A 21564-nucleotide genomic window follows, 5' to 3' on the forward strand; every position below is an offset into this window, starting at 1 on the left:
CCTGTCCTTTTTTCACAACTCACTATCTATCAACTCTTTATGTATCTTACTTACCAGTGAATATATTTATACATCGTCCTGCCGATCTAAGTACAAGGACTTTGTTTAAGTTATTCGTACACACAGATCGGATAGCCTCTATTCCTGGAGTCGTAATCGATAGACCGAAATACGAATCCATCTAATAAATCCGTTCTTACTAACAAAACCTGCAACTTTCCCACAAGGAAGGAAAATTCAATGATATCACAGTCACTTCTCTGTGAAGTAACTGCTGCCTTGTCAGCCGTCTTTTACCGTGAAACAGTACTATATTAACATTCCCACAGCCACCACGTGCACCTCAAAGGGACCTCTTCAATATCCAGGTCAAAACATAGTTTGAATCTTCGTACTGTGGGCTAACGAGTTCCCGTGGTACCAGATTATTTGGCTTCCCTGGTTCGATCCCATTCCATGGAAAGACCGAGGATCACCAGTTTATAGTCCCAACAGATTAGAGGGTGATGGCGGCTGGGGAATTCAATTACACTAGGATGTTGGATGATTCATCAAGCTAATATGACCCCGAAGGAAGAACCATATATATTAGATAAATTAGAGATACTTAAAAATCCATTTGTTTATTTCCTTTTGCACTATCATCAGCTTGTATTGCCTAAAATTTACTTTCTGTCAAGATCGGCAATAGTATTATTTACCATATGATTAAAGGAAGTTCTAAAAGACTTTACTTGATATTACTAAGGGGCTCTTAATAGACACAAACCGTTGCTTTTCGCTCTTTCTTTGTGTACTTACTATTGCATACAGTAGTGTCTAATACGAGACGTCTGCAGGAAAATAACAATTGTTTTCATTTCCAAATGTTCGAGTGGAGTCTTTGTATTCAAATTTGAACACACAAGCACAGAATTGAAACAAAACTTGGACAAGAAGAAAAAGAAAATTATTTATTCTTGATGATCGCTTTAAGGCATTTAAAAGTTTTAAAGTTTCTTAAACAAGAACAAGAACTAAAGCAAAAAACTGAAAAATAAACTTTAGAGAAAATTAATGTTTTTAAATAAAAATTGCACTTTGTATACTTACACACTTACACATATACATTTGGCAAAACACTTACTTTTTTCCAACACACATACAAAGAATTTTGAAATATAAAATTAAAGTTTGAAAAAAAATGAAAAAGTGCAAAAAGGGAAAAAGGAGACAATGTAATGAATGTGTAAGTAAAACATGTTGCACTCGTTGTTGCCGTCTTCGTCGTTAAAGTGACTGATAAGTGTCGCAAGTATGACAAATATTTTAACTAATGTTCAGGCAGTTATATGGGTAACAGTAGCAACGATAAGTGTATAAATGGAAAGCTACTGGTAACATTAAAATCATTACCAAAAAACTAGAATTTTTTCTATTTCCAGCTGCAGAGATCCTTGTTCTAATCTTTAATGGACTAATGTTTTATAAAAATTCTAAACAAATGAGAATTTTGCAAACCACTTTTAGATTTTACTTTTTATTTAATTTATTTTTTAAGCATTTCAGAAATTTTTTGAAAAATAAGTTACGTTTCTCTTGAGGGTCGCGGTCTTTTTTGTTCAAAATAGTAAAATTTTCAATGAGTCATACTGAAAGTAAAATGTTTTTTATTTAAAATTGAATTGAGATTGAGAGTTCTAAAACATTGTCGACATTTAAGTTATAACTGTTTTAATATTTGATTTACATGCTTGTTTATATCATAATAATTTCCTTAAATCTATCTAGTGAAACACTCACTTATTTGTTGAAGATAATTTTGCCCCATTTGAAACTGAAACCCTTAAATATATGCCGGAAAACTGTTATCATAGACAATAGTTATGGTGGTAAGACTGCAAGTTTTTTTGCCATAATAGAGATGGGTAAATGATATGATTTTGACTCACTTTACAAATTATATATCTTACCAAAATTATTGTAAAGGTTTGAATAAAATTTTCATTGTATTTATTAATATATTAATTGATAAGAAAACACCAAATAGATTTATTTATAATTAAATAATTGAAATATAATGTTGATCAAAAATTCAGAATAATAGATCAACAAATTACTGTTATGACAAATTCAAATTATTCCGGGAACGATAGTGATCATTTTCAATATCGTTATCGCAAAGGGACAGATATTTGGACGGACTTGAGTAAATCTACTTAGAATTTTATAAGAATCCACAATATACATTGATTGCATTTAAAATTGTATTAAACGTTTATTGATAACTGACATCTTAATAGGATTAGGTTTTCGAAGTCACTTGCTCATCTCTAGTATATTTATTGATATTACTATAGAGGAGTCTACACGCAAACTTTTATCACAAGACAAGTCATAAAAAACGAGAAAAACGTACTGCAAAAACTTTACGAAAAAAACTTTTTTCTAGTTCTTAGTTTTGGTTTAATGTCCTTTTACTTGTACGTTTTTGTTTCTTTTTTTCGAAACATAATATTTTATTTTTCTTTATCTGAGGTGTGAGTTGTATTTCGTACATCTATTTCAATGTTGTATGTGGTTTGCTGAAAAAAATACAAAAAAAAAAAAAAATCGAATAGAGAAGCAAGAAAGTTTCGCAAGCAACGACCATTTAGTACAAATATTTGCCTGAATTTCAGGCTGAGGTGGGTGTTGTGGCTGCTGCTACTAGTTGTCAGTCCCTGACGACAAGTAGAAAGTTTAAGACTCAGTAACTATTTTGCCTGCTAGTGTGGCAAGCTTTTAAAACTTTTTAATTATTTCTATAAAGGGTGTTAAAGTAAAGCTAACAATGTACCAATGCGACAACCAGTGTGAGAGTATGATTTAAATTACAACTACAGCAACAAGCTGAAAAATTATGGGTTTCAACTTTTTTTCTGTTAGTCATACTTTTGCCCATCCAGCAAGGGCGTTAAATACAAAATATGGTCCAGCATTACAACCCTTGTACCAACCATCCTGATTATAGCCAACACAAGTACTAGTAGATTCTGTTGTAGTTTAAAGAAGTTTTGTTAAATAAAATATAAAATATTAACTTATTCCTGCTACATAACATTTGTGGTGTACAAAACTCTTTTTTTTTAATTTTTACTCTTGTTACTGTTTAATTTTCTGCATACATTTTACTCCTGTAATTTTTATGTAAAAAACGAAAAAAAGTTGTATAGAAATATAAATTCTCTATAAACTTGGCCATGTTGTAAAAATAAACTTGTAACAAAAATGAAATAGAAAAAAATAAACGACTATAGTATACAAGAAGAGAATTATTCATTTCTATGTTAGTTTTGCTACTGTAAACAGCACCCAATTGCTTCATGTTGTTGTCACAACTGCTGTAGCTGTTGTATGTTGTAGTCTTGTTGTAAATGTTCTTGCAGTTGTTGTAGCTAATTGTATGCAATTTATTGCTTTATAAGGTGACTTTTCATACGCTTTTACCATTTATTAACTAATTTAATATGCACAACTGATATTTTGTTTTAGAGTTTTTTGTATGTGTACCCTACATCATAATAACATTGGGATGTGGATACGTTTATTCTGATGTTTGCAAATCCAACAATATCGGTTTTTATATTCTTTATGTTGGTTCATGATTGATATGCCTTTAATGATTATAAATTTCATTTTGATATAAAAATTATTAATAAGGCGACAAATAATCGGCCATAGCTTATTGTTACTTTGAACTTTTTTTTAGTTTTCTTGTCTTATTTTCTGTAATTTTTTTCTACGTCATGCTGCTGTATTTTTCATTAGTGGTGCGACATGTTTCCTTAAATGTTTGAATATGAATTTTGTAGATATGAGTTTTTGTCTTTTTATAAATATTATGTTGTTTGGTTATTTATGAGATTAATTCTATAAAAAAAGTTATAAGCTTATCACAAAAAACTCGTGCATATTTTTAAGGTTCTTTTTTAGCTATTTATAAGTAATTGTACTCATAAATAATAAAAAAAAACACTTTCACATTTTAAGTAAATATTATTTTAAATTATAAAATTGGAATGTTTTGATGATGCTGCTTATTTCAGTTTCTTTCTTTTTTATTGCGTATTCCAATAAATTATCAATTAACCCACTATTTCCATTGGAAATGTTTAGAAATAATTTCGTATTTTAATGGAATTTGTTTTGTTTTTCTTTTTTTTTTATTAAATTAACATACATTTTTCAATTGATAAGAACAGAATTCATAAAAAATGCAGTGATTAAAACTTCATTTGAAAAAAAAAATGGATTGTGTTTAAAACTTCCCAAGAATTTAAAATTCCAGATTATTTTGTTTATGAAAAATTGTCCTACAGTTTAATAAATCTATGCAAGTATTGTCACATGCAAGTAATTGATTAACTAACTATTGGGGAAGAGAAAAAGTACGTTATTTCCCGCACTACTTATTGAAAATACTAAAGTTACGTCTTTCGTCCATGGAAACGTTATTTAACTATCTCACAATGCGTAGTTCAGGTATTTTGTTAATTTTCAAACAGATTCAAATTCGATGTTTTATTATATCGATTTATGGGTATACATCACCATAGTACATCAAAAATGTTTCTTAATTTTTACTTTAAATTAATTTTTGTTTATTTTTTTATCTAAAATATTGTAAATATATAGTTAAGAGAAATATTCGCTATTAATTTTTCTTGCCAGAAAACTCATTTTGAACGCTCTTGTTATTCTATTTTTGTCCCTCACCAATTTCATCTAATACTCATCGCCATTGACGATTTGTCTATCAACTGTTGATTAACGAAAAGGTCAGTTTTAAGTGTTAAACTGATAAGTTCTAAATTCATTGGAAGAATTTTTTTATTATATTATTTTGTATAATTTTTTGTACTTTCCAAAGATGTTGTATTTTTAATATTTTCATTAAACCACATATAAGTATTTCATATTAAAACAAACACAATTTAGTTGATCTTTAAATATCAAACAGAAAAGTAAGTGTGAAGTGGCAAATTACAAAAAAATAATAATAATAATAATAATAATTGAAATTTTTAAAAACTTATTTTAGTCAATAATCATGCAATTCACCTGGTTCTTTGCCGTCATCTTTGCTTTGTTTGCTCTCGTATCGGGCCAAAGCTGTCCTGGCAACTCCAAATTGGATAAGTCCAGTAACTTGTGCGTTGCCGAACGTCCCATTCACGGTGAATGTCCACAAAATTTCAAATACAACATTAACATTAACAAATGTACCTATGCTTTAAGATAAACTTATTGATTGTTAATTTTTTAAATAATAAAATATGAAATTTAAATAGAAAGTTATAAATGTTTGTGTTATTTTCTTTATATTTTTGTGTGAAATGGTTCAGTTTTGTTCATATTATTTCCCAGTAATTTGCGCAAAAATTCTAAACATTGTTGTGTTATGTTATGGAGGCCTAATATTGTGTAGACCTTTTGTGTTATTTAGACTAAAATGTGTAATATTTCGTTTTACATTTAAACCATGTTTAGTATTCAATGATTACAACAACTGTGTGTGTTACAAACTTGTTTACAGGCTAGATCATGTTTAACACATTTTTTTTATCAACCAGCGGACATTTGCTATAAACTTGACTGATATAATAGAAATCTTTTCAAAGTATGATTCATTTTGTGAACGAATTAAGAACATTCGAGAAAAACGCATTAGCAATGATGCCTAGACTCACCATTGTATAGCGTGATGTCTGCTAAACGTCTACGATTAAGTTAAAAGTGTTATCTTGACTAAGCGTTCACAATTTAAAATCCAATTGAAATTCATTACACAATAGATTCTCGAAATTTCATAATCTCTTTAGCTATTGTTTTTTGCAATAAATCAAATTGAAATGTTTTCTGGGTATTGTATTCAATTCGGTACGTTTGTAGTTGTCTAAAGTGTCTGTTGTTACATGGTTTGCTGTTGTATTTACAATATATATTTTTTGGTTATTTAGAATGTTTTATTTTTGTTGTAGATTTTTTTGAACAAGTGTTAAATAAAGTCACTTACCTTACATACTCTACTACTTGTAGTAGTATTATTACGAATCTTAGTGCTTACCTTTACAAATTTAGTCTTTGTCAGAGGTATCATGTCAGCTTCTTGCTAAAGTTGTAGTTGTTGCTGTAGTACATACTATGAGTGTAAAGTAGTCTGTACGTACTACATAGTAACAGCTTGTATAGTCAAAAAGCCTACCTATTCTAATGACTTAGGCCTGTTCGTGCTGTTGTTGTTTGTTGTAATTGTAATGCTGTAATTGAGACCAGACGACAACATCATTATTTGATTGGAGACTAATTTAGTTCTTGTTTATTTTGTTGACAGTTTTAAAGGTTGGTTTTTATTATTATTTTTTAATTTTAAAGTCACTTAATTGCTTTAAGAAAATTGTTGTTAATGGAAAAACCGAGAGTGTTTAAATTATAGAATAATTATAGAAATTTTAATTAAATAGATGGTAATTTGTAATATGTAAATTGTAATTAGCTTAAATAGCATTTAATAACAACTTAAAGTGTTTATTTATATAATGACTATGCTCTAATAAGATCTACATAGAAGTAATTCTTTCATCAAAAATACTAATAATTTAAAAATTATATTTTCATTAAAAATTGTTGTTCTTTGAAGAATATTTTTGCTGCTACTTCGGTGATCGATTAACATAGCAGTTTACTGTTCTCTATTTTGGTAAGACCACTCTACTCGCACGATAAATCGCAGAATAGGTTTAAAATTTACCTCTCTTGACAAGGTATTTGCAGATAAGTTTCAAAACACTTTTTTCTTCTCTTCCCTGTCCTTGCAACAAATACCCCAAGACGATTTTGACTACCTCCCTGTATCTCGATATTTCCCGCTTATTTCTAGTTAGAAGTTATCTAGTGCAATTTTCAGAGAAAGAAGGACGGATACATTAGCTTTACCTTTCTTCAAGTGTTCTGATTATTGCATATATTTATTTTTAGCTTTCAAAAGAAATAACCTGTCTCATTCATTACTCTGGTGGAAATATCAAAAAGACATCCCATGCTAGATCGTCTGTTGCCACGAATTTTAAGATTACATGATGTCCTACAAGCAATAACCAATAAAATTATTCGGAAGATATTAATAGATTTTTGAGAAAGACATTTTGAACTAAAGCAAATGTATTTAACATTAAAATTATTTCGGGAAAGAAACTCTCACTTTAAACATTCCATCAACATCCATGTGTTCTGAATGTTGGTTTAAAGCTGAGGTTAGTAGGCTTTCAATTCTAGCATACTCACCTAACATATGAAGGAATTGATCCTCTTTGGGCTGCAAACAAAGAAGATCATTATATAAAGATCGCTTAGAATAAGGTGGCTTTAGTATTCGGTGCTATTAAAGAGGTAGTTTTAGAGCACATGTTCGTCTAATGTAAGCTGAACTCAGAATTTTATATATGTGTATGCAATCTAAATTTACTAAAAAAAGTCTATTTCATTTATTCATTGTATGTCGACACAATTTTCTAACTTATCTTTTAATACGATTTTATTTAATATCTTAAATAAATACAAACATTAAGTCTACTTTAAAGATTAATTTTAATTTTAATTATAAACATTTTACACAGACACTTTAACAGATTGCAATTTAAGAATTCAGCTTTTATAATCATGTTTAATTTTCATTATATTATATTCTTATGAAATGTTTTTCTTTTCTTAAAAATTCATTTCAACGCTTTTTGTTTTTAAATTCCAGTTGTTCATGTGTAAAATATTTTACAAAGAATTTTCCGATTTGTTCAGTGATTTCATTAAATCAACACCATAAACATGAACACATTATTACTTTGTATGTGGATTGGAGTTTTTAAGAAAACAAACAGAAACTCTTTTACATTTTATTTTTTTTAATTTCGTAATGTTGTTGTCTGTTTTTATTTTATTGTTATTTTTTGTTTTTGATAAATTAATGTTAAATATTAAATAATGAAAAAAAAAAAACAAAACAAGTAATATACATACTTAGAGGTCTCTAGTACAATCAACCAACATTTAGCAATGAGGTCACGTTTTGTTTGCACTCCTCTTATAATTGTTTCATTTCATTGCAAAAAGAGCAAAATTACGAAGATAAAATTATTACAAACCAACAAAGAAAGATAAATATTTCATACAGTAGTACAAAAGACAATAACGAAAAAGAAATTCTCTAACGACTATTGAAAGTAAATGGTTTGAGGTTTAGAGATGATGCAATTCAGTCGTGATTTTAACTCTAGGTCTACTCAAAAGTTGTAATCAATATAAAATTATGCTTAAAAACATATAGTAATGTTTCATAATGTATTTTATGTTAATATTACATTTCAATAGAAAACACATGCTTTTATATGTTTTCAATTACCGATTACTTTGAATTCTTCCATATATTTAAAATTAACTTGATTACCCATAACATTTTCCAACCGTATCTGAATAAAACATACTGTTATGCCTGCGCATAACAAAATCCACTTTTATGAGCATCAAAAGAAATTAACATAAATAATTAATGGCTGGTAAGACTTTAGACACTCTGTTGAATTACAGTTGGATGAGTTGAATCCAAGGCAGCAGTATTGAATTAAAAATCTCACTTACTGCACAATTTTTGTTTGCTTTCATGCCAGTAACCAGCAGCCAGCATCCTCATCCCTACTCATTACCCTTTTTCAATCACAGTTCTCAATTGTTGATGTGGCAACAGGATAAAAACAAGGAAGAATTCAACCAGGACATCAAAAGATAAAAATAAAAATGTTAAAAGAACAAATTTTAGAAATTCACTAGAATTTTCAAAGAAACAATGAATTGGCGTTGCCAACATGAGGCAACAGCAAAAGCATCAAGTGACCTGTGCTCATGAACAAAAACAGCCCACAAAATAAAAACAAAACCAAAATATCTATGTATTGCCAAGACATAGTGCTCATTAAATATTTAAACAAATTAGCAATGGGTTGGAAAAATAATGCCCTTAGAAGACTAATGGTCAAGAGAATTTATGTAACAGATAGAAAGCACAAGGTGGCGATAACACGTTCTAGTTTCATGTTAGTGATAAATTTACAAATTCAAAGTTGATATTTAATTTGTCATTACACTTTGATTTTAGTTATATATTCTATAGAAAAATCAAGGCAAAAGTTAAGTAAATATAACAAAAGTATATAAAATTATAAAGAAAAAGAAACACTTCCTTGAACAAATTTCTTCATTGATAATTTATATTTTCATCGTTTTCTTCGTTAAAATATAAGTATTCTTCAAAAATTTATAATTACACAAGCGGAAAAAGAAATATACACTCATGTTAAAAAATTGACACCAAATTGCTTATAATTTTTCAATAACATTCATTGTCAAAGTAATTAAGGCAACACTCGTTAAAAATTTATATTTTCACTAAAAAATTTATATTTTTACTGAAAATATTTTTTTGTACTGAAAATTCATATTTTTATAAAAAATCAATATTTTCACTGCAAATTCATATTTTTACTAAAAACCAATATTTTTACTAAAAATCAATATTTTCACAGAAAATCTATATTTTTACTGAAAATCAATATTTTTACTGAAAAATTTTGTTTTCACTGAAAATCAATATTATCACTGAAAATCAATATTTTTACTCAAATTCACTGAAAATCTATATTTTTACTGAAAATTTATATTTTCACTGAAAATCAATATTATCACTGAAAATCAATATTTTTGCTGAAAACCAATACTTTCACTGAAACTCTTTATTTTTACTAAAAATCTATAAAGTCACTGAAATTTTTAAAAATTTTTTTAAATGTTTAAACTGGAAATCGATATTTTTATTGAAAATCAACACTTTCACAAAAAACAAATTTGTTCTCTGAAATATATATTTCTTCTAAAAATCGATATTTTCAATAAAATGTTTGTCTTGTTCGTCTCATTCACGATGACTATGAGGCAGTTGTTGTAAGGGAAACTCAAGATTCTGGTGAGAATTGAACCCCAAAAACCACATTGATATACTCTCGCAATACTTACTATCATTGAAACATATTATTATCGAAAAATATATATTTTCATTCATATATATATCCCGATAAACAAAATGTGAGTTTTCAGACCTTAAAACGTAATTAAAGCATAACAAATTGTCTTGGGCTGATACCTACCTCATTCTGTTAGCTCTCTTCACTTCTAATTTAATTTTAAATTCTGAACATATACTTACATATATCCTGTGTATTATAAATCTTTCCTGTTTCTTTTACAGCAATTGACACAGATTTTTTATGGTGCAGTACTTTAATTTTAAAATTTTATTAAATGTTTCTTCGTATAAATATTTGATAATTTCAACAGTTTGTCGTAAAAGTAAACGACAGGTGTGATTTGCTGTTGTGCAGCAGGAAAAGGTGGCGAATGAAGGGTTTGTTGTTTTAAGTGTCAATAAAGATTAAAATGGGGAGAAAAATAACTTTAAATATTGCTCGACTAAAAGCTTTTCTGTTTTGCTTCTTTATAGCATTTTAACATTTTAATAAATAAAATAAGCACTAAACTCCCTTGTATTGCTTTTGCTCTGCTCCCTAGTGTTTTCTCATTTGTTGCTTTCATTTAATAAGGTTGCTGCTACTGCTGCTGTTGCCTTGTTGTGTTAAATTGCTGTTGTTGCTGTCGTTTTTGGCGTCTTTCCATTTTATAATTATTCCATAATCTTAAGGTGAAATAATATAAAAATTCAATGCCACTTAAAATACTGGCACCCAAAAACAAACCCAATATGCCACCAATGGTCACCACCACATCCAAACGTGTGCGCAAAGCCTGACGACGATAACGTTCGGTGGCAAATTCTGGCATCGTTACAGAGATGGTTAGATAAGGATTAGATGCATTAATTCTAAACATAAAAACAAGAAAAATGTATAAAAGTTAGAGATTAAACATATAAATAAAATAAAATTGCATAAGAGAAGATAATGTTCAAATTTTATGTTAATTTGGAGATTCAAACAATGTTTTATAATTAAGACCCAAAGGTGATATAAAAATTAAGTAGATTTACTTACTTTTGCTGGTAATCAAATACAACTTTAAAATCACTTTCTGTACAAGAGGGCAAACACTCACAGGTGTATTTACTTTTAGCCCAGGGCAATAAATTTCTACCATCCGGTCTTACTAAAATCAGTTTTTCTAAGCACAAAAACCCTTCCAAATCACAATCTTTATAATTCGCATTCTTCTCTGGCATTACGGAGAATACCGAACAATTACATTCATTCATTTGATGTACTCTTAAACAATCCACAAAACAGGTACTAAAACTATAGGCCTTATAGGAAGTATCCGGTAATAATTCATCGGGAAAACGACATTGACGAAAGGCCGGTGCAATATCACGCACATCGGGATCATTTATCATGGTTTGCATAAAAATTTGAAAGGTTTTGTCCTGGCCGGGTTTATTAGCCTCGATTTTATAACCAGGCAAAGCATCATGAGGTACATCTTCCTCGTTCATAATAGAAACCTACAAGGAGTAAAATAGTCTTTAAAATTAATAGATTTTTTTCAATAATATTTTGTACCTGTGTGGGCATTTTTGTAACAATTTTTAATTTTGCTGTATCTGTCATGGGATCTAGTTCATTATTAAACCAAGTTGGACTGCCTCTAAAAGGTTTATTTTATTAAAAACTATTTTTGTTTAAATATATTTCAACTTACCTTTTATTATTCAGTAAAGAATTCAGCATAAAGCAATTACCATGTGGTGTCACTAAAGGCAGAAAATATTTACAACAATCAAAGGGTTTTAGAGAAAATTCACAATATTGAAAGAAATCACTGCAATTGGTTTTAAACTGTTGAAAAAGGAAAAATTTATATTTCAATTAAAATAGCTTGATAGTTACTTGTACGATTTAAGGAAACTTTACCCGGTGATATAAATCACGTAAATTGTCCTTGGGACACTCTGTACAACACTTGACTTTACACCAGGACTTGATGTTACCTTCTCGATAAATATACGGATAAACTAAAAAACTTATAAAGTTTTCTATTTCATAACTATAATCTTTGGCATCGGGACCATCTAGTCTGTGGGAATAAGAGCGTATTACTATGTAAACAAATTTCGAATTGAATTAAAATCGATAAATTTTGACTCTTAACAAGCTTTTTATCCTAAAAAACTTGAGCTTTTTTCTAACATATTTTTATATTTTTAACTAAAATTTATTAGTTATTTAAAGATTCTTTATTCAAGCTTTTTAGAAAAGGATTTTAGAAGCTTTTGATTAGAAAAAATTTTGTTTCAGATAAAAAATTATTGCATTATTACTAAAATTAAAATATTAAACTTACTCCTCCACAAAATCAATCAAATTCGGTAAAGCCTCATATTTATTATACATATCACAGGCCGCTACAGTGGGAAAATTAATGCTATGGGTGGATGGTAGACTTTCATAAACAATGCTAACAGCACGACTGTTAAAATCACGCTGATATTGGCTGATCAAGACATAAGAACCAAAAGCTGATATGACTACACATATAAACCAAAATATACGTTCGATAACATGAAGGCTATAAAGATAATTATATACAAATTAAATACAAATATAACTTTAAAATCAGTGATTAGGAAAAATGCCCTAAACAGCACGAACAAGTTCTTAAAAATGTTTAAGCAAAGGAAAATCATGACCTCTTTAGAACATTAATGAATGGACTATTTCTATGAGTCGTCTAATGGTAATATACAAATGTTTTTTGTAACCGTTCCCTTTAGTCGACTAATATTTTATTAAGACACGAAAAGTACTTACTTTGTATTGGCAATATAACTGAAACCGGCCAATGTACAATTAGAACAATAGTCCTTTAAGTAGCCAACATATTTATTTTCTGGTTTCATAATGCTGGCGGCTGTAAAATGAAATATAAAAATTGTAGTTAGTTAGTTTGAAAGGAGGATGTACATATATACATCAAATCCGAAGAAATACACCTAGGCCTCTATCGGGCCTATCCTTAATCAGTGCCTCAGATGGGAATCGAACCTACCAACTCCGGTCTACCAGACTAGAACTCTAACCACTAACCTACCGGAGGCCACACTTGTGCTTAAAATACGGTTAGTTAATATGGCTTAATCGATTTCGCAACTTATATTAATATTCTCAGGAAAGTGAAAAGTATAAAAATGTTCTTTAATATAAGTATTTACTTCAGTACAGGTGTCATAAGATGATTAAATATAGTTTTATTTAATTTATTTCTCTTAATTTAATTTTATAGTTTGTCACAAACTTTAGAACACATGAAAGGACACGTTACTTTCCTTTTTGTACACACTTCTACATAATTGTTTTTTCTGATAAAACAATTAGCATGTTTACTTAAGTATAAGTGTGTTAGTGTGAATGTATGTATATATGAATATGTTTATGTTTGTAAAAGGAGTATGAGTACTAAATTCTCAGTGTTTATGAGCTTAATTACTCACAAAGTATAAAATTGTTTACTTCCACCCTTAGTATGTGTGTTATTATTCCTTAACTTACTCTTAGATGGTAAAAGTTGTATTTCTGAAAAATACTTATAACTCGAGCACCGCAAAATGAAGAAATATTATGAAACTCTCTCCTGTAGAGTTTGAAAAGAATAACAATTAACTAATGACTTGATACTGTTTTTTGTTTGCCGTTTGTTTTATTTATTTTATTACTGTTTTTGACAAAGTTACCACATTAGAAACACACTCGCCTACATTTAGTTATAATATTGGGTTTTTGAAATTATAATTTCTTTGGAAAAACTAAACGAAATGCTAAACGTTATAACTTTTTAAATGTTTTAATTTCAGCTGAAAAAGAGTGTAATTTTTTATACAAACTTGATTTCTTCAAAATTTTATACTACAAATCAATTTTGATATAAATAACTTATTCACAATAGTTTTGTAATTGTATCCTTTAGAAAAGTTTATCACAAACATGAACGTAATTATATTTGTTTTAAGTATCCATACAATGCACATAAATGTTTATAATAACAAAAAAATTGAAAATATATTATTAATATATTATATTATGCCATAACCATGCCGAAACATGTTTCTCCTTTGCGTGTATATATGTATGAAAAATATTGATTCTGAATAATTTAGTAAAATCTTTTTTCCTTTACCCAATAATCTCACCAACAGGGGAAAATGATAGAAACTTCATACTTCATTTTGGTTGGAATGAAATGCAATTCTTGCTAATTGCTTTCTAATTACTAGAAAATATATTAACTGAAAATTGTTACGAAAAATTATGGACTCTTAAGTTCATTGACTTGAAAAGTTATATAGTTGTCAGATTGAGAAGAAAAGTAGGGGGACTGTAGCTAAAGCGGTAAAGATGGGCAACTACTTTCCCATCTTATATATAGTTTTATACGCAGTTAACTAAATACAATAACACTTTTAGTTTTGTCTAGAGTCTAGTCTATAGTCTAGTCTATATCATGACTATATTTTGTCTATCAGTGATTAAAACAATTTGTGGATAAATTCGAATTTTTTGAAAAAAAAATTTAAAAATCAATCATTCTAATATGATTAATGTGTTAGTCTACTGAGCGCAATCAGTCAATTAGAGTCAAAGGGACTCCGTTTTGGCAAATCATTCTAAAATTGTCTTGTTTTTTAATGAAACTGATGACTTTTTCAGAGTTTTCTATAAAATGTTTAAACAATGGGTTTATTTCATCTGAATTTCCTTCAGATGAAAATAAATCTCTGCAGGACATGTAAGTGGTACATAATTAGTTACTTTATAGTTAGAAGAAAAAAAATTAGTAAAGAATCGGCGTCATTGAGCCCTCTGGAGCTTCCTCCAGTTTGCAAATCTTTTAATTGATACCTTTAACACTGCAGGTTATGTATATAAGTAAATGTGTTTGTTCAAACAAATACACATTATTGTATGCAATTATTAGATCGTTTTCAGGTAGAGATTGGAGAAGAGGAAGAAAAAGTGTAATAAATGCAACAACACTATTTAATGCAATTATGCAATTAAGTCTAGAGAAACAAGTTGCAAGTAAACAATACATCAAGCTGATTGTTTTCACTTTATGTGCGTGAGTATGTGATTTTTCATACATACTCTCACAAACACACATACAATTAACACTTGTACAACTTCAAATTATTACTTGGTAATAGATGTGATGGAGAACATTTAGTATTGTAATAACTTTTTTTAACAAGGGAGGGTAAATTTAATTTTTACAAAAGAAAATAAGTACAGGCTTTTTATTATTTTTCTTTTTCAGAAAATGAAATAAAATCACTTCAAGTTTTTTAAGTGGAATTGAAATTATTGTTTTTAATATATTTACTTCAAGTGATGCACATTCGTTCAAAATGGAACGAAAAAGTTTTTGCTAATTTTATAATGAAAGCAATAAATAAATTCGAAAAAGTGCTTTTGTTACTGTGAAATTATCGTTCGCATTCGGAGGAATAGACAGTAGATTCTGGTTTGCTTTCTACGCTAATCTGCAACAAGTACATTTTAACAAAGACTTCAATTTTTTCCATAAACCTTAATTAATTCAACATTTAAAAAAAATGTTTAACCTACCCACGCATGCAGTTAACATTTCTGTTTAAATGTTATTTTCTACCCTTTCTCTGTATGTGTTTAAAACATGTACAACCACTCGAAAACAATTAGAAACTAATTGAAAAATTAATTTTTTGTTGACATTACTCGCACTCACCGTGTACCCAGTGTGCAAACACAGTACTAACAACAAAAACAGGGAAAATTGTTACGATTTAAAAGTGTTTGCATGTATAAATTTAATGGTGCATAGTATATGCTTATAAGCAGGTGTACGGCGTACGTGTGTTTATCCATATCTTATAAGCTCATTAAAACATTTTACATTTAGATACTCGAACATCATTATCATATCCATCATTATCCATCCCTACTACAACTGCAACAATAATAAATAAGTAATTCATGCATGATACATTAAATCACAGTTCGTAGTTAATGTAATAGTTATGTTCAATTCTCGCTTGTTAGGTTTGTATGTGCAAGGTTGCATATGCATTTGAAATTAATAAAATATTTTTCCATTAGATTTGTGTATACGAGTAGAAAATTCTGATATAATCGTTAAGCGTTCTAGAGTAAATTTGAATGTCATTAGCAAAGGGTGCAAAATTAAGTGGAAAACAACAAATAGTTATAAACGTTAATTGTTAAATACTTACCTAAAGGTAAATACGTGTGTATGTGTGTTTAAATGTGTCTAATGAAATAATAAATTTTAAATCCCTGTCATGTTCAGAACATATTCAATTTGCAGCTGCTCCTTACTACCAACTACTAAACCACTTATAAACCTTTGTAAATCCAGTAGGATTAACAGCAGCAACCTTTTTTACACCTCAATCACAGCTTTAATGATTTATCATAAACAAAAAATTTGGGGGAGATTTTTAAACAAAAACTTACTAATTTTATCAGCGACTTATTATGTCACATTAAAACCCCTAACACCAGTGAACTCAACCATGACAGTGGTTTTAATTTGGGTAAAACCACTAATATTTTAGCAGCAGTACAAACTAAATGGAAATAAATTCAACATTATGAACCTTTGGAGGAAACTTTCATATGTCTTTAAACAGAAATGGCATCACCTAGTTAAATGGAATAGCAGCATCAGGAGAAGCACACAAATGCTAACAAAACACAGACTAATCTTTTAAATAATATTTGTTTCATTCATTTATTCTCTTGTTTCTTCTCCTCTTTTTTCTATCTTTTAGATCATACTCCAAACTATTTTTATTTGACAAAATAAAAGCTTCATTTTAGGAAGCGGAAATATGTCTGGATGTGAGTGTGTAATATGTGCTTTAGTGAATTTGAAAGTAACACAGGAAACATAGTTACAGAATTTGAAATGAAATCATAATAAAATAAAGGATGAAAGCTCCAGAAATGATAATCTCTCAGTAGTTATAACCAACTGACAAACAACCATTGTCAACAATATTATATACACAAGCGCAATAAAGTATGTATCTACCAATGAAAGCTACAAGAAGAATAAACGCGAGAAATGCTATAACACCAAAACATCACCATGGGTCTAGTGTACCTTACATACACACATATCCCTAAATTTCTAAACAAATAAAAATTTACTATTTACTACTTTTGGTTAAGATTAGAACTGAACTAAAACTGTACTAGAACTGAACTAGAACTGAACTAGAACTGAACTAGAACTGAACTAGAACTGAACTAGAACTGAACTAGAACTGAACTAGAACTGAACTAGAACTGAACTAGAACTGAACTAGAACTGAACTAGAACTGAACTAGAACTGAACTAGAACTGAACTAGAACTGAACTAGAACTGAACTAGAACTGAACTAGAACTGAACTAGAACTGAACTAGAACTGAACTAGATCTAAAAAAGTTTCTTAATATTTCCTCTTTTGGATTAAAACCCCATTGTGATTTAGTTTGTTACTATAGTAATACTACGGGAAAACATAAATGCGGGAACATAACAAACCAACAACAATATTTGCTAAAACTAAAAAAACTTTGGTTTATTATTGTCGTCGTCGCATAAAAGTAAAAACTATGAAAAACTATAAAAAGGAAACAAAGTTTATGCTTTTAACATTGCTTCAAACACAGATTCATACACACAGCCTTACGCATATACAAACCGAACAAACTTGCAATACTCCAAGGGGGAAAATTTCGTAGTAAGTGCTAAGAGTATACTAGAATACAGAATAGTTGGTGTATTAAATATAATATCTGTGTTTGTAAGAGCGTGCATGTATAAGAAATCATTTATCAAGATTAAAGCGGAATTCATGCTCAGCTGTCATGAACCACATTAAGTCATTTTTTGGAGCCCCTTATGACACATATTTGCCATGTTGTCAACTTTGTTGATGCTGTCGCGGCAACAGTACACACACACATATAGATTAGCTTAACTCTCTTCCAAAAAAGTTGGCTAATGTTGCTAATGTCAAAACTAGCATATCTGTTTATCATACTGTCGTTCGGCTTATGACAACAGTGCAATGTGCTTTCTAATTTCTAAGAGCATTTCTATAAATTAGTTTTACAGAACTATAAGAAATAAATGCTTTAAACGAACGAAAAAACAAACAAAATAAATGCGAACAAAAAATAATAATTATAAAGGCAAAGGAACCTACATTTTTACTACTTGCATTTAAAATAGTTTTTATATGAATTGCATTTTATTATTTTTATATTTATATACGAGGATGTATATGTATGTTAACGGTGATGACAAGAAACCTGATGTATATGTGTCACTATGCCGTCGTCGTGCTTTTAAAAGAATTTAATATTTTTTGCCCTTCCCACAACTGCATTGCTTATTTTTTTGAGTTTTTGCTCCTTACATTCTTTTGACATTTATGTGATAAATCCTTAAAGATTCAAACTGTGTTTGCAAGTAGTTATAATTAAAATCTTTTGCAACTGTTTTGTTAATATTAAATTGAAAAATATGAAAAAAAAACGAAATAATCATTCAAAAATATTGTGTAAACTGTAGAAAAATATGTAACGTTAAAAACTATTTTTCCACATAATTTTAATACGAAATATAAGTATGTATGAGAGTCTGCTCTGTCACCGTACTACCATTTCAATGTTACAGCAATTCTCTAAAGGATTGCTTGTAGAATGGTTGTTTCAAACATCTACCTATGTAGTAGTGTAGCTGTGCTTATGCTAAGAGTTTTGTGTAAAAAAGCAAAACAGGCTTAAATTGTTATTATAAATATAAAAAGAAAATAAGTAGAATAAACATTTTCATTTGTATCTTCAAAGACCTACAAAAACTAGAGCAATTAAAAGGCATTGGTTTGAAATAAAACAATTAATAAAAATGTCACAAATATTCGCACTTGTTCTTAAATAATGTGAGTTTAATGGTAGTTTGTGTGTTAAAAACCTTAAGGGGTTTACGATTTGTGTTTAGGTGATATTATAAGAAAATTTTTTACTTTAAGGAATTTAAAAAACGTGATCAGATTCATTTTAGAATTTTACAGACTTATGAAGAAAAAATACGTCAAAGTATACTTTCTAATGGTATTAAGCCATATCAGTATGTAAGAAGAATGACTGCTAGAAAAAAGTGATCAATCTTCCAATTTCAATCAAAATCATAAAAAGTAAAAATTAAATGCCTGGGCTCAAATCCAATCCGACTAAATTTTGTATCTCTTTTTGATTTTTGCATAATAGTTTTAGAATAACTAGATATTGCAAAACTTATTTGTAGATTTACTTTCCTGCTTAATAATTTGTATATTTAATAAGAATTTATATTAATAATATTCCAATAATATTAATTTTAATACAAGTGAATTTTTGTTATTATCCTTTCATCTGCATTTGACAGTATATTAAAATTGCCTTAAATTAACCTTTAAAGTATAAATGTTTTCACATTGAACTCTACATTGCATATTTTATATATTTTGAGACTTTTAAGACTTTCACATCGACATGAACATCAGCAGAGTTTAAGTTTAAACGACAGACATCATTTCACCACCATAAACACTCTTATGAATTGTTTAACCCACAGGTTAACTACAATAACTTTATGTTAAAGCTACAAAAACAACAACAATAACAACAGAAATGACATAAAAACAACAACAACAACAAAACAGCATGTAAAAAAGGACATTTTATTATGAAATGTCCTTAAGATACAGACAACTGTAACAAAAATGACAACAATGACAAATAAGCAGAGACATTATCGACATAACAGCAAATGTTATGTCTTGATGTTAAAATGTTTGTTTGTGTGTTTCTTCTTGTATGTTTGTGTATGAAAGTAAAGTGTGTATAAATACTTTTGCAATATTTCCAAACAATTTGACCATTTAACCTTTTTATCATCTATTCCATGGACTTCAATTACAGCAAGTAGACAAATAATGAGAAAAAAACCAACACACTTACTATAGAGAAGAGTGCTTGCAGGAGAGAAAAAAAACGCAATAAAGAAACTTTGCACTTTTAGAGCAAATAATACTACAGTTCGGAAGCAAAGACAAAAAAGAGGAAAACAGCAAAATTATATTTATGATTTACTGTCTAAATATAAAAGAGTCTGTCTGCATTCAATATAGAAAAAAATTGAATAAAAAAATATATTTTTTAACTGTAATATATATCTACTATGTGTACCAATAGACAATTTTACAATAGGTGTAACTTTTGGAGTCTAAATGGAGTTTACATTTGTAAAATCTTATGATTTAAGAAAAACTTAGGAATTGAATGATTTTTAAAAAAAACCTTTTCCAAATGGAACCGAATTTATTATATTTATGTTCTTTAAATAAATGTATTTAAAGGAGTAGAGAATATACAGTTTAGGGGTGTGAATGAGGGACTTTTTATGTGTCATACAATAACTTACATTTGTCACAAACTTAAAAATTTTACAGACAAGAGACTTCCTGATTTAGTCCCACTTACATGCAATTACATATATGGCAAAGTTAAAGTATATTGTCGGAAATAGTTAAAATTCCTACCGACCTCTTTTTGTGTAACGAAAAAAGCCATAAAAGTACAATGAAGATTACGATTATGATGCTGACGTTTAAGCGGGTAATGATTATGACCTTAACTTAAATATATCACAAAAAAAAACAAATTGATACTAAAAAAATATGGAAGTGTATAGAGAAGAGAAAAAAAAACTTGCTTCAACTCGAAACTTTTAAAAATCATTTTTGGAAAAAAATATTATGGAAAATAGTAAAAGAAACATGTTTAAAAATAATCTTCTTTGATAAATGATGTTAAAATATTGCACAGTTTAACAATTACAAAATTCATTTGGAACTTTCATAAAAGAGAAAAGTTTTAGAGAAAAGTCCTAAAAACTTAAAGAAAAGAAAAAGTATATAATTTCTTAAAAAGGAATTGAGGTTTATATTCACAGATTTAACAGTCTACAGATTTTTATTTATTTACACAAATATCACAACATTGCAATAAATATTAGTAAATTATTGAAAAGTTTAAATAATAAGAATGTTTTATAACAATCAGAATTTGAAACTAATAAATATTTCCATTAAATTTCTTCGAAATTCTTTAAATTAAAAATTTCTTGAAAACTCTCTTATTTCATCACTTTTCTTTTCCGTTCAAAAACTAATAAAATCCAATATTTGTATACAAATAAACCAAAACTACTTTAGAAATAAACTGTCAGCAAGAAAAAAAAACATATAAATAAAAAAACTATTGACAGTTTTGCTTATTTGAAAAACAATATTTTTTATTAATTTCTATTTCTATTAAAATTTGCTGACCAACTTTTAAGTCCCCTAGACATTGCAATAACAAATCCTTGTTTGGCCCCGAGCTGCAAAAAAGGTCAAGCA

At 28.5% G+C, this 21564-nt stretch overlaps 1 protein-coding gene and 1 long non-coding RNA gene across 2 annotated transcripts; one reads left to right on the forward strand and one right to left on the reverse strand.

The window, feature by feature from the left end:
• The first annotated feature begins 4710 nt into the window (after positions 1–4710).
• LOC111690264 lies at positions 4711–5323 on the forward strand. Its single transcript, XR_006940767.1, has 2 exons — positions 4711–4985; positions 5063–5323. It is a non-coding gene; the product is annotated as an uncharacterized LOC111690264 (long non-coding RNA).
• Positions 5324–10361: 5038 nt separating this feature from the next.
• On the reverse strand, positions 10362–12970 carry LOC111690198 (pickpocket protein 19). The gene is made up of 7 exons (XM_023452638.2): positions 12882–12970; positions 12415–12639; positions 11985–12147; positions 11773–11909; positions 11634–11718; positions 11112–11575; positions 10362–10942 (listed from the first exon to the last, which is right to left on the reverse strand). Exons 1-7 carry the CDS (start codon positions 12968–12970, stop codon positions 10672–10674), a joined length of 1434 nt encoding a protein of 477 aa, XP_023308406.1. The 3' UTR covers positions 10362–10671.
• Positions 12971–21564: the final 8594 nt, after the last annotated feature.

The sequence above is a fragment of the Lucilia cuprina genome, chromosome 4 (genome assembly GCF_022045245.1).
Source record: "Lucilia cuprina isolate Lc7/37 chromosome 4, ASM2204524v1, whole genome shotgun sequence".
Lineage (NCBI taxonomy): Eukaryota > Metazoa > Arthropoda > Insecta > Diptera > Calliphoridae > Lucilia > Lucilia cuprina.